The 13,235-nt window shown below is 53.4% G+C and overlaps 1 protein-coding gene across 2 annotated transcripts in view; it reads right to left on the bottom strand.

Moving 5' to 3' along the window:
- Window positions 1-3,712: 3,712 nt before the first annotated feature.
- Window positions 3,713-13,235, bottom strand: part of Dcstamp (dendrocyte expressed seven transmembrane protein) — an 11,392-nt gene continuing 1,869 nt past the window's right edge. Inside the window, exons 1-4 of one of the 2 annotated variants that reach the window (XM_023702302.1) lie at window positions 10,849-10,892; window positions 8,445-9,485; window positions 4,978-5,286; window positions 3,713-4,403 (exon numbers count right to left, since the gene is read on the bottom strand). In XM_023702302.1, the coding sequence (XP_023558070.1) occupies window positions 4,329-4,403; window positions 4,978-5,286; window positions 8,445-9,473 (1,413 nt within the window). In that variant the 5' untranslated portion in view covers window positions 9,474-9,485; window positions 10,849-10,892 and the 3' untranslated portion in view covers window positions 3,713-4,328. Of the gene's footprint in view, window positions 4,404-4,977; window positions 5,287-8,444; window positions 9,486-10,848; window positions 10,893-13,235 lie in introns of those variants that run through there. The other variant, XM_004642272.2, reaches the window with a different exon arrangement.

A 13,235-nucleotide genomic window follows, 5' to 3' on the forward strand; every position in this document is an offset into this window, starting at 1 on the left:
CCTATATACCCTTTCCTAAAATATAAAAAGGGGGGGGGATTAATTCGGTCACCTACTCAAGTGTCTTTTAACCCAGCCAAGGTGACAATCAAGGTTAAACAATATGCTCCCTTATTGGAAGATACATGTGTTTTTTCTTCTTAGGTGAATTAAGACAAAAAGATATGCGAAGACTTTAACATACCCTAAATTATACTTGCAATTAATTAGATCGTAACAGAGAAAGCAGGAGACATAGAATCTAAGAGGAAAAATAACGTTTGACAAACCAAGTAGAACAAGCGAAATCTGTTACTGTGGTCTGAAGGTACATAGAATGACATTTTATTCTCAAAGACCAGGTCATATGCGGTCAATGAGGCCAGCACAATGACACTTGGAAGACCTTTCAAAATAATGCCACCAAATTGGGATTCATGAGACAGGAAAGGGTGACTTGGGCTGTAATGCAATATACTTGCAGAGGCCAACACAACTAGAGGTGAGAAGGCCAAGTGTTATGGAATTAGCTCGGGCAGGATCTTTGTGGCTCTACAAGATTAACAGGGTACATCTCACAAGAGGTGTCGCAAGGGACTTTACCAGCAATTTGTTTAAATCAAAAGTGACAAGCAGCAATTAAACAAGCATTCTATGTCCTTATTAGATTGACCCTAATGAGCAAGTCCAGATCCTGTTTCCATGACCAAAACAGCCGTTCCTGGCAGCCCCTGCTGGCTAGTCTGCCAGGCCAAGGACAGACTTGCCTGGACCAGGAACGCGGGAAGCTCTGCGGCCAGCTCAAAGTCACTGGAGGCAACAGAGATGGCTTCTGTAGAAAGGGAGACCTGGTCTCAACGAAGCCAAGAGCCTTCCTCACCTCTCTAGGTCCTCCTGCAGATAAGAGGACTGAGCTGGCTGGGATGAGTGGTGTCCCGAAGACCCCCAGGGCTGCCGGCGCCATGTGTCCCCACCCCCAGTACTTTCCTAAAGTTGCTGCACGTTTCTGTTTATTGGCAAAGTATCTGTGGGACTTGCTGAGTTGATTCAGAGCAAAAGCAGGTCCCCAAAAGGCAGGCACCACGGTGAGTTTCTGAGTGTCTCCAGAACCTTCTATGTGTCTTTGGTCAAATATTTGCTCTGGACATTGGTGATGTTATTACATAAATAAATAAATAACTCATTTACAGAATTTAGAGCCTCCAAAGCAACCTCCAATCTCTAACTAGTGAGCAGTGATTCTCTGCCTTGGTTATATAGGCATGGATTTGTTTGGAAAGCAGGACACGGCTGGAGTGGTGGAGCACCGACCTAGCTGGCCGCACGCCTGCTGTGGCTCCATCCCAAACACAACAAACACAAACAAACAAATGAAAAAACACACAAGAAAATACAGGAGAGCATATAGTCATGAGTGTTCATGTAAGCCAAGGCTCCAAACGTGTCCTCATGTTACCAAATGCTTTTTCAGCTGAGAGTCATGCCAATTTCATGAGCATTTACCAAAGCATGGGCTAGAACTGGTCCTACATGATGTTAATAACTACTCTAAGTAGAATTATTCCATGGTTTAATAATCAGAGGAAATCCTGGGCAACATAGATTGAAAGAGATTTATTAGTATATTTATCATAATCTATATTATATATTATTAGAATTTCTCAATGTCATACAATCTCTCAACGGTTTTCATTATTCTGATGTGCTTTATGTATCTCCAAAGCTAGAAATGGACAGTGAAAACTGCTAAGGAATGCTTTCTACATCACTGTTTTTAGGAAACTGAAGACCTGGCCAGGGGCCAGAGAAACACACTTTCAGAATGCGGAGCCACACTGACTTCTAAGGCAGGTTCCTTGTGTTGGAGAATTTTCACCACTGACAACCTGTAATTCTGTGTGGTTCTCAGTCCTGCCTGTCCATCAGAGTCGCCCAGGAGCTTCCAGCACCCCAATGCCCAGCCTTACTCAGCCAAGTCAGGGTCTTCCAGAGTGAGGCTGGGCAGCAGCAGTGTTTAGGATGACCGTGCACCCCGGATTTGTGACCACCTTGGGTGTCGCTGGCCAAGAAAGCTGATTGCTTTGTCCTCAATCAAAGTCAGTAGACTGCAGATCATCTGGGTTCACATTTTATCGTTTAGCATGGTGGTTCAGCCTAGTTGTCCTCTGACTGCCTTGGAAGCCACCTGAGGGTTTACAGCACACTCTGAGCACCTCCAGGCGGAGCCAGGACACTGCATCTGACCCCTCAGCCCTTCCGCTCCGGCGCTGCTCCCTGCTCTGCTTTCTGGACGCCACGAGCGAAGCTGCTTTGCTCAGCAGGCCTTCCCACCATGCTGGTTCTCCCTTGGAGACAACTGACCATGGGCTGAGCCTGCTGAAACTGTGAACTAAGCTAAACCCTTCCTGCTCTAAGTTGTGGGTGCTGGGTACTGGGTCACAGGAGAGGGCAAGCTGACTAATACAGTGTGCTAACGATATGAGCCCCTGGTGATTTCTCTGACCCGTGCACATCTAATTTCACACTTGATGACATGGAGACCTTATCTTGTAGGGGCTGAGGGCCTTAGGACCAATCTTGGAGAGAGACGTGATGTGAGAGGAGGCACCACACAGCAGTCCTTATCCGGCAGCTCTTGGGTAGCTCACTGCAAAAGGCACAGGACCACCCAGAGGGGAGAGGTTCTGGGAGCCCCCAGGGCCAGGGCCTTGAGGTCAGGGCAGTGTGTCCCTGACTGCTGCTCAGCAGCACTGTGGACAGGGCGACAGGGCCTGGGTCAGAGAGCACGAGGCCAAATTGTGCTGTGCTCTTGGAGCCAGCAGGAAGAGGACAGGCTCAAGGGACAGGTATGCGAAGGGCCTCCTATGGGTGGTTTCACTAAGCCTGTTGGAGCCATTTTAAAAATAACTAGACAGAAAAAACATGGTGCTGTGAGCAGACTTTCAAGCAGATGGACCTGAACTTGCAGTGAAGAAATAAGCAACTCAGCACCCGATACATGAAGGCCATGCGTTGGGCCCATTTCTAGGGCCAGGGGTGCAGGCTCAATGAACAAGGCCTGGTGGCTCCTCAGGTTCCAACATTTGGGACGCTCAAGGCCCCTCTGAGGTCCCCCCTGAGGTTAGCCCCTTTTACCATGGGTGTGCTGAGACACTGTTGTTCCTTATAGTAGAACTCCAGTAAGATACAGGAAGAAAATATGGGGCTAGAAAAATCACCATCTGGTCCCCATAATAGCAATTTGTACATCCATGGACTCTAAAATCAGAGGGTAAAAGTACGAGACAGTTTATGTGCACAGTTTCAAAGTATCTCCCCCCAAGATGCTTATTTATCATACAGAAAAGGACAACAACTTCACAGTGGAAGAATCTGGTGACCAATAACACCTTAACCAAATGATCAAACTAACTTTCCCTGACATGCGTGGGCACTGTGGGCTGCCCTCTGCGACACACAAAGAGAAGCACCTTGCCACTCTTGCAGCATTTGCACCAAAAATGCACCACCTGCCTTTAATTAGAGGGAACATTAGACAAATCCAACTTGGGAAAATTTCACAACATACCTGGCCAGTACTCTGCAGAGGTGTCAAGTCATGAAAGAAAGGGACTGAGGGACTGTTCCCAGTTGAATACAACCAAGACCAGAGAAGACTAAACTGAATCTAGGACCATGACAAGACTATGAGTGGCATAAAGGACAAAAATCGAATGAATGCAACAAAGTCCAGATGAGCATTTTAACGAGTCTGCCTGATGATCTGGACAGATGCGGCCTATACGTGACTCCATCATTAACCTTGAGGGCTTGCTAGAAGAGACAGTAAGAGAGACACAGGCAAGTGGGGTACAGGAGAGGAAGCAGCGGTGGGCAGAACTTGGGAGGCGACGGAAGTGGGCTCGGAAGCAGGCCTGGCATCAGGGCATGGGGCAGACACTGGCCTCCAGGGAGCACTGTGGAAGAGTTGGGGATGTTCTGCTGGCTTTCTACACAGTGCTGTCCTTGGCACTGCCTGTGACACTGCTGTGGAGACACCAGCTGCTTTCCTTTTTCTTCTTTGAGCAATGCTCTCTGCTGAGACTCACCAGAAAAGTGGCCGGACGCCTTCCTAACACACTGACCCAGCTGAGATCCTGTGCTTTGCTTGGAAAACAGACCACATAGGCAGTTCCTGGGGGTCATTTAGCTCTGTGATGAACAGCATGGGGACACCACCAGTGACATATGGTGGCCCCAGGAAGTCACATCCCACATGACCCGGGAGGCAGCCCCAGTTGCTGAGCACAGGCAGCGCTATGAGCAGCGTCCACGGTGTCTGGGCGTGCGGCTGAGCCACTCAGCACCCCTTACGGAACATCTTCGGGGGCAGCATCTGCGCGTTTCCTCCTCATCACCTTCAGGACTGGAAGCCAGAAGTGAACCTGAGAAGTGGGTGAATGGACGCATCATTCCGACGTCTCTGACACAAGCTTCTCATGATGGGGCTACTGCACACTTGAAGTGGACAGAAAAGCTTATTTTGTGGGTTTTCTTGGGTTTTCACTATGAGCTCTTTTCCAACTCTAAGTTACTGATGGCTAGTAGTGACAATGCCAGGGCCTGAGATCCACGACTCGCTGATGACCTTACTCTACAGAGACTACAACCCACTCTGCCCGCCCACCCTTGAGGAAGGAGCCAATTCATTTTGACCTTGCAAAATGGGCACATCCTTTGGCAAGCAGCACAGAGGGCCTGCTCCTGAGCCTCCGGGCACGCTGGAAGCTCTGACTGGGCGCCAACATTCCAAGGATATGGTGTAGACTCCTGCCCAGCATTCAAACCACAGTGCCAAGAGCCCTAGCTGTGTGCATTTGTTACTCCCCCTCGGTGTTCTCCCTCCTGTTGGGACACAAGCCCTGACGAGATGTTACAGTGTTTGGAAGTCCTCTTTCCTTCTGCCCTTCAAACTCCACACCAGCTTAATTAGAAATTATGCTCCCACCCTGGCCTTACCTCTGTAAGGTACAGGTTCTGTTTCCTTTTGACTTCTTCCTGAAGCTGCTTTGATCTTTTCCTAAGCAGCTTTGTGTGCAGGTATCGGGTGCGCTGCTGAGCCACGCTAGGGTAGAAGGACGTGGCCACCAGGATTTTGAGTTGCATCAGGATGGAGGACAACAGGCCCAGCAGCACTAACACCACCAGGATAACTCCGAGAGGAGCCCAGGTCGCAGACAGCAGCAGCCTGGGGCTGGACATACAGCTGGGCTCAAACACAGATATATTAAAGGAAGAATCATGGATGACATCTTGAGTTCCTTGCTTCTGAAATGAAAGAATAAAGCAGTAGCCATCCACACAACTTTCCCGCTCTGATTCTTTCTCGATACTTCCCTGCGGCACAAAGCGTTCATCTCCAAATTCACAGGAGAGCTTTGCAATTGCATCTCCCCGTGAGCACTAGGAATGGGGCGAGGAGCGGCCCCATCCAAAGTGAGTTTCCGCAAACACAAGTCCCCTGAGAGAAGGGCACCCGCTAAGTGTTAGCTCTGTCGGGTCGTGGAAAGCAGGCAGACTCTGCCACACGACGCACTTCATGGCTTAACTCAGCTTGCAGGCTCTGAGGAGAGACGGGGACCTGTCCACTGCAGGAGAGTAGCCTTGGGACACAGCCTCTTGCTTCTAGCAGGACAAGCCCTGTATTGGGCCACAAAGACACTGGAGCACTCAGTGGAGCTCCAGTCAGCCTCGGGGAGCTGGAAACAGCAAGGGACTGCTGCGGTGCAGTGTGCAATGCCACTTGCAGGTGGACACGCTATTCCAAGGTCACCATGATGAAGGGAGGGAGTCTGTTCTCGGAGGCTGTAAACTCTGGCATGTTTTTCCTCCTCAGACACTCAAGAAGGGGGCTTCTTTCTCATTTGTGGGAAAGAGACAGGCCAGTTGCCCTCAGAAGCCTGCCACAGAGGCCCGAAGGTGACACTGAGTCACCAGCCCGGCTGTCCTCCCAGAAGTGCATGCTGACTCGGCGCTTTCTTCCCCTGACCTGGGAAAGTCACTGCGGCTCTCGGTGGATTTGTTTGCTAATTTGGTAAAGCAGGAATTAATGGACCAGATCTGCCCATGAATAAGCTGCTCCCAGTGTAGATGAGGCACCTCAGGGATGTAGCACTGGCTGTACAGACGGGCTGCTTGTAAGTTATTATCACCCAAGCGCCTCAGAGTCAGGGCGCAGGAGGTAAACGACTCAGCAAAGCAACAAAACCAAACAAAGCCCCAGCCACACCCGAGCACACCAGCCTCGAGGGCCCAGCCCAGGGAAGAGCGAGAAGCCCCCTGCCTGGGCAGTGGCAGACATTTGTGTGCTTCTCATCTCGAAAAGACAGCCTGGCTACAATTAAACAGTGCCCCGGTCCCCATAGCAAAAGTGCACGCTTTTTTTCATACAACTGGAGAAACAAACACATCAGTTGGGTCTGTGAAGAGCAGGCCTGCAATAAGAAAGCAGCGGGAGCTCAGGCTGCAAAGAAGCTATTTAGTCTAGAGATCTGGCTGGGGACTATTTTGCAGCTGGGAGTCTGGACCTCAGAAAGATGGAGGTAACATTTTTGTGCCGGGTTGAGGGAGGGTAACGTGGAAAGCACACCCGCGCTTTGAAAATGCCGAGCAATCTAGTAAATGGTGCCAAGATGATTTAAAGCTTGTTTACTCCTCCTAAGTACACACATGGCGGAGCCAAACCAGCCTGGGCGACAGTGGAGGGCCCATTCTGGGCTCACCGCTGGGAAAGGACAGGCACCCAGGCACACAGTAGGTGCTCATTCAGAGCACACCAGGCTGCTTTTACTCACAAAGCCCAATCCAAGGCCAGCACAACTTGGATCATTTCCTGTCTTATTTAAAACACTGAAAGTGGGAGAGAAATCCTGGCAGAGCCTCAAGTCGAGGCATCCCTCCCAGCGGAGGAGGCTCTGGGCATCCAGGACAAGGTGGGCGGGCATTGTAGGTTATGCAGGAGCTTGCTGGGGCCAGAGCGCGCTGGACATCTGCTCAATCCCACCTGTGGCCCAGCACCCTGCTGCTGTCAGGCTGTGCCTGGGTCCCCACCCTGCAAGGCCCTGAGCCCCCACAGAACTCCAGGATGAATGGAGTGCCCATACCCAGAAGTGCCCAGGAGGATGCACTGGGCACCCGCACCATCCTTGGAAAGCTTCTGGGGGCAGAGCTCGTTGTCCTCACTGCTACCTAAGCCAGAGAATCACAAAACGGGAGTGGAGGCCAGGTATGGGCTGGAAAAGGAATAAGACAGAAACAGGACAAAACAGAAGACATGGAAGATGGAGCAGGATGAAGCAGGGAGATAAGGACAAGACAAAGGCGAAGGCGGCAGAGAGAGAAGGGGCAGGCGGCCTTTGCATGGCCGCCCCAGAAAACCGGCCTGGCTCTGGAAGCTGCTTCTGTTATCTATCCTGCCCCAAATGTCCGAGCATCAGGGTGCCTTGTAATTAACTAAATTCTTCAGGGAAGCAGAGAGCTTGGAGTAATCAAGTCGGAGGAGACGCGCAGAATTAGGAGAGCAGGAGCCAGGGGGGGATCTGCTGAGCCAGGAGGAGAGGGGAAAGGAGGACGCAGCAGGAAGGCTGGAGCAGGCACAGAGGTTCCAAGCAGAGGCGCAGCGGCAGGCCCGCACCTCCCATGGCTTCTCCAGGGGCCTCCACCATCTACAGCGCCTTGCCACTGAGGGGGCAAATCAGACACAGAGGCGTGGTCGGTGCCTGCTCTGGCCAGACAGCGTGTCAGGCCAGCATACGACACACACACACACACACACACACACACACACACACATGCATACTTGCATGTACATGCACACACCTACACACACACTCAAGCATGAGTTCCACCTGCTTGGCTTCAGGTTCTGGGCTTAAGACAAGGGTCTGGCAATGTCCAGCGCCTCTGTGATATCAGCGTCCTCACAAATTTCCTCAGGGAAAAGGGAAGGCCCAAAGACAGGAGGGAAGCCACCAGCCAGCAACGCAGCTCCTGTGGGATTCTGGAGGAAGCACTGTGTGGTCCTTGCTCTCTGACGGGTCCTCAGTGACGCCCCTGGAGGCCAGGCGGGGGCCACTAGCTTAGCGGGTCTCACTTTCTAGCTCTGTGCAAGAACACCCCAAGGGTGGCCAGGGGCACACTTGGAGGCTGCAGCGGGTGTGTATTGAGAGTGCTTCCCGTTTAAAACACCAGAAGCAGGAAAGGCAGGGAGCAACTTCTCCCCTCGCATCGCAGAAGACCCTCCAGGCCACTGCACACGGGAGTGGGCCACAAAACTGGCTTCAGAGGCCTCCTCCCAGAAGTCGAAGGGAAGCAAGGCAACTGGGATTCTATGCTACCTTCGGGCCGCGCTGGACTTTCTGTGTGCCAGCTTTCTGCCAGGATCAGAGGCCCAGGGGAGGCCTCAGGTCTCACGCCCACGCCCTTACCTGCCCGAGCAGCTGCAGGTGGACCTCCAGCCCCGGCAGGCTCTGCAGCTGTCTGCCCACCGAGCGGAGGAGCCGGTAGAGCAGGTAGTCCATGGCCGCAAACAGCACCCACATGCAGAGGTGGGCCAAGACAGGGAGCAGGAAGAGCCCCAGGGCCCTCCTGTCCCTGGGGGTCAGCCGGAAAGAGGGCACGATGGCATAGGTTCCCCGCTCCTTCCTGCTCAGGGGCAGGACACAGGGCCGCTGCTGGCGCCTCTGCTCCTCATCAAACAAGACAAAGTGTCTGGTGATGTAGACATTTTCGTACTTCCAGCCACGAGGGCCCAGAACCCGCTTCAGGAAGAGCCCTGTGCCGAGGAGGAGGAGCAAAAGCCCAGTGCAGGCAAGAAGCTTTTGGCCCAGAGAGGAGACAGCCTCCGCCATGGTCACCATGTGGTACAGGACGCCCAGGACCTCCCCTTTGGTGTCCTTCAGCTGTGCCTCCAGGGCGTGGCTGGAGCTGGACAGAGAGACCTCCAGGCTGTGGTTCCAAGAAACGAGGTCATCAAATGGGTTTTGGGGAGTGGCGAGGCCATAAATCCACTGAATGGCCTCGATGTATCTTTTCAAAAGTGGGAAATGTACTGAGAAGCTCTTTGCCCTTAGGTTGCAAGTCATGCTGTCCAGCAGATCCTTAAAGTTATGAAAAATATTCTCGATGTGTCCAAAGATCACTATCCCAGTGCCGGCTGCCAGCAGAGCCCTTTTGCCCTCACGCATGCCACAGGACAGGAAGAGGAGGAGGAGGAAGCACCGGGCACGCTTGGAGCAGCACAGCAGGGCCCAGGAGATGGCCCCGCAGGCAGGGACCACTGCAACTGGTGGCAGGAGCCAGCATAAGGCCACAGAGAGCAGGCTTGCTGAAGTCAGGGCCACCAGGCCACAGACAGCCACGTGCTGGATGAAGTCCACCCACCTCGGGCTTCTCGGAAGTACGTAAATCCCCCAGAGATGCCGGAGGGCACTGGTGCCAGAAGTCCAGACACCCATGTCTCTGTGTCCCTAGAAATTAAAAGGAAATCAAAATCTGGAGTAGCTGAAGGGCCAGCCGGCAGACTGACTGCCGCTCTCTGCTACCCACGCAAGGGGACTTCCCGGTATCCCCCACCAGGAGCAGCGGCATCTCTCGGCCCCGAAAGTGGGACTGGCCTTGCAATGGCCGCTGCCCCTGAGGGTAGCATGGGCAGCATGTGCCAGACCCGTGTCCTGGTGCCCCTGCCTTTAGCCACCTGTAAGCCCTTGGACTCCTGGGTTACAGAACAAATGCCCATCAAAGCCTTTCAAAGAGACCTATGCCGTCACTCACTGCTCCAGAGGTTGGACCCCCTCCGTGTCTTGCATCCTGCCACTCTCCTCTGAGGACGACCCTACTGACACGGGGCATCGTAATGGCCCAGGTCATCTGTCCACCTCCAGGTCCCTGGCTTCCCTGCTTGTGGGCACGGCCATCCTCCACCACCAGTCCTAGCCAGCCCCTCGCTGACCACAGACATGTGGCCAAGAAAAAAATCTTATTTAAGCCACTAATATTTGTGTGGATCTGCTGGACTATGATTGTTATCAATAAGGGAACCGGGCAAGCTGCACTGGGTCACGGAACTCCGTAATCGCCACCCGCTTTCCAGTGCTCTAAGTCTGGAGACCAGACTGAGGACAAGGGTATGCACACAGCCTGGGAGGCTGGCCAGCTCGAGTCTGCTTCCAGCCTCGCCTCTTCCGGCTCTGCCCCTGCCTCCCGAGACTCCTCTGACACTCTTGCATGGCGAGTGCGAATACTTTCATCCCCGAGTTAATCATCTTTTTCTTTTTCCCACGTCTGGGATGATTAAAGTGAACTCATGTTAAGGCTGCCAGCCTGTCAGTATTCAGATCCAGGTCTGGGAGGTTCAAAGAGGAGCCTGGGCTCACTTGGAAGGCTACAACTCTGAGATGCTTCTCTCCTGATGGACACAAAAATATCTGATGAGCACCATGCCATATGTTCAGGACGTTAATGAGGACGCTGATCAATTCTTAAGCACTCTTCAATAAATCCCTTCTTACATCGACTGCGACAGGCTGGCGGCTCACTACTGCTGGTGTCAGTGGCCTGCACTTGGTGCCCTCAAGCCACACCGAGCCTGGTGAGGGCAGGCACAAGAGGGGGCAATAGCGGGAATACAGGAACATAAATCTCTCCCACACGGGGCACAGGGCCCTGCCTCCGGTGGGCACTGGGTGGAGCAGAAAGGAGGTGGGTGGCCGTGGAAGAAGGGCCGGTGCCACGTGGCACCAGCTCGGAGACCAGAACCATGCACCAGACGACGCCCAACCGCCAGAAGGGGAGGAAACTAGCAGGGCGACCAGGGCAGGCCTGCAAGCTCACTTCCTGTCAGATCAGGCCGCGAAGGGAGCGTGCTCAGTGTGTGCAGTCCCCAGGAGGACAGGGTGTGCCCCACGTGAGGAGGGACAGGGGTCTCAGCACAGAGAAGCTGGAGCTCCAACTGTCCCTGCAGACTGTCCCCAAGTGGATCCTGGGCCATCACTCTGGACTCGACTGCAAACGGCTTGTTGACTAATGGACTAACGGACGCGCTGACAGGCACGGCTGCTGCGCCGTGGGCACTTTCCCTGAAGCAGCCAGGCTCTGAACGAAGCTCCCAGAGATCTGTGCTCTTTGCCCGTGAGGCAAAGGCTCCAAGCACGTGTGCAATTTGCCAGTGACCATACAGAGAAGATGGCCGTGGGCTTCACAGCGGCTCTGGGCTCCGGGCGGTATCTCCCGGCACTGCCAACTCCCTGAGGGCTCAGGTGCCACCTGGACTTTCTGATCCCTCCCTTGTTACCCTACAAGTCCCTATTCCAAGCTTATGTCTAGGCTTCTCTGACCTGTAATATTTCCTCTGGCTCCAAAAATAAAAAATGTGAGAATCAGGATGTCTGGTAGACCAAGTCTCTAAAAGGCCAAGCCAGTGGTGGAGCGGGTGCAAATGCAGACTCGTTGCTTTCGCTAGAAGGCACACACTGGGCAGAGAAGGGCCACAAGGGGTCTGCAGGGCTGTTCAGTTCCAGCTTTGCCTTTATAAAGACCAGGGGACAGAGCTGCTCAGTTTTCTTGTTAGCAGAGGGACAGTGAGAAGGCGTGGGCTGCATTTACTGTATCCTCCTGCCCAGGGCGTGCCTGGTGCTGGGAAGCACCCCTCCTCAACCCAGCACAGGCCTCAGGCAGGCCTGGCACACAGTGAGGGAAGGAGAAGTGGAGCAGGCAGGAAGCGCAGCCACAGGGGCCAAAGCCACGCTCCAGGGCTGGGGCCTGGAGAGAGGAGCTGTGTGCACACAAAAGTAAGGAGAAGGAGGCCAGAGCTGGTACTCGGCGAGCCTCCTCCAGGGCAGATTGCGGCCGTAGATCTTATTTAATTGATATTACACTTTATTGCAGAATGTTAAAATTTTAATGTGTCCATAAATCTGTTTCCTGCTTGCGGAGGACTTAGCTGTATGAGGAGCCCTGCACAGGGGGGAGGCGAGGAAAGGGAAGTGGAGCCCGTGGTGCAAGTCATCAATATTTCAGGAGGTGAGAAAATGGTGCCACAGAAGGAAAACCAGAATGAATAAAACAGCTGGGGTTTCGGAGTTGGTTAGCAAAGGCTGCCGGTTAGCTGCAGGGAACCTTTGCAGGGTCAGCTGTCATGGTGCAAAGGGAGCAGACGGGGCTGGGCCCGGGATGTCTGCGTCCGCGCTGAAGCCTGCCTGGCGGAAATTGCCTGTTCCCAGCAGGACAGCAGGGCGAGGATTGGCACCTGACTGGCTGATTTCCACTGTTAGGGTTAAGAAAAGCAAAACACTAAGAGGCTAAGGGACCGGCCAAGGCCCCTCGGGCTCCTGCAAAGCTGAGGCCCAGGTCTCTCTCAGTGACACCAAGAGATGAAGCTCAGCTGCCACATTTGGCTGACATGCGTTCCCCGTGTCACAATCACAGGGCACCCAGAAAAGCAGGCTGGACGATGCCCATCGGGCTCTCCCGACCCTCAAGGAGCCCAGAGTCCTCCGCCTCCCCAGCACAGCTTGTGAGCCTCGTAGGCCCTGGCTCCCCAGGAAGGACCAGGGAACGAGGGCGAGGCCTCTCCTGAGCTGAACTCAAGGCAGCACCAACCCCAAGGGCCTGACAGACACTCAGGAGTGAAGGAAGTGAAGGGCCACAGAGGCTGGGGGCAGGGGTGCCCAGAGCCTGGGACCTCACTTAAATTGCAGCCCCCAGGCCAGCAGATTTTTTTTGAGGTTGTTTATAGATTCTGTGCTACCAGATTGTCTGTTTGCATGAGAAGATGGAAATCTAGGTACTGTTTTCCTTCCTTCTCCTTTCCCTCCAATTATTCATTTACTTGATGTTTGTTTGTTTCTATTTTAACACATGGTCTTGTTAAGTCTCTAAGTTGCCCTGGCTGGGCTCAACCTGAAATCCTCCTGCTTCAGCATCCCAGAGTGCTGGGATCACAGACAAGTGCCCGGCGCTGCTCGGGAATCTAGATGTTCTGAGCTGGTGTGTAGCTCAGAGGGACTGCACGTGCCTAGTGAACAACAGGCCTGGGTTCAATCCCCAGGGATGACAAAAGATAAAAAAAGAAGGCTGGGGTTTTTGAGTACTGTCCCCTAAGGTTTTTTTTTTTTTGCGCCGAATGCCTTCAGGGCAGGTTTGGCTGGCTTGAGTTGTGGGGATCAAACCACAGCAACCTGAGCCTGACTGCTTGGTTGAAGCAGCCACTTAAAGAACTG

This window comes from Octodon degus, unplaced genomic scaffold (genome assembly GCF_000260255.1).
Source record: "Octodon degus isolate 3935 unplaced genomic scaffold, OctDeg1.0 scaffold00148, whole genome shotgun sequence".
In the NCBI taxonomy this organism is placed as follows: domain Eukaryota; kingdom Metazoa; phylum Chordata; class Mammalia; order Rodentia; family Octodontidae; genus Octodon; species Octodon degus.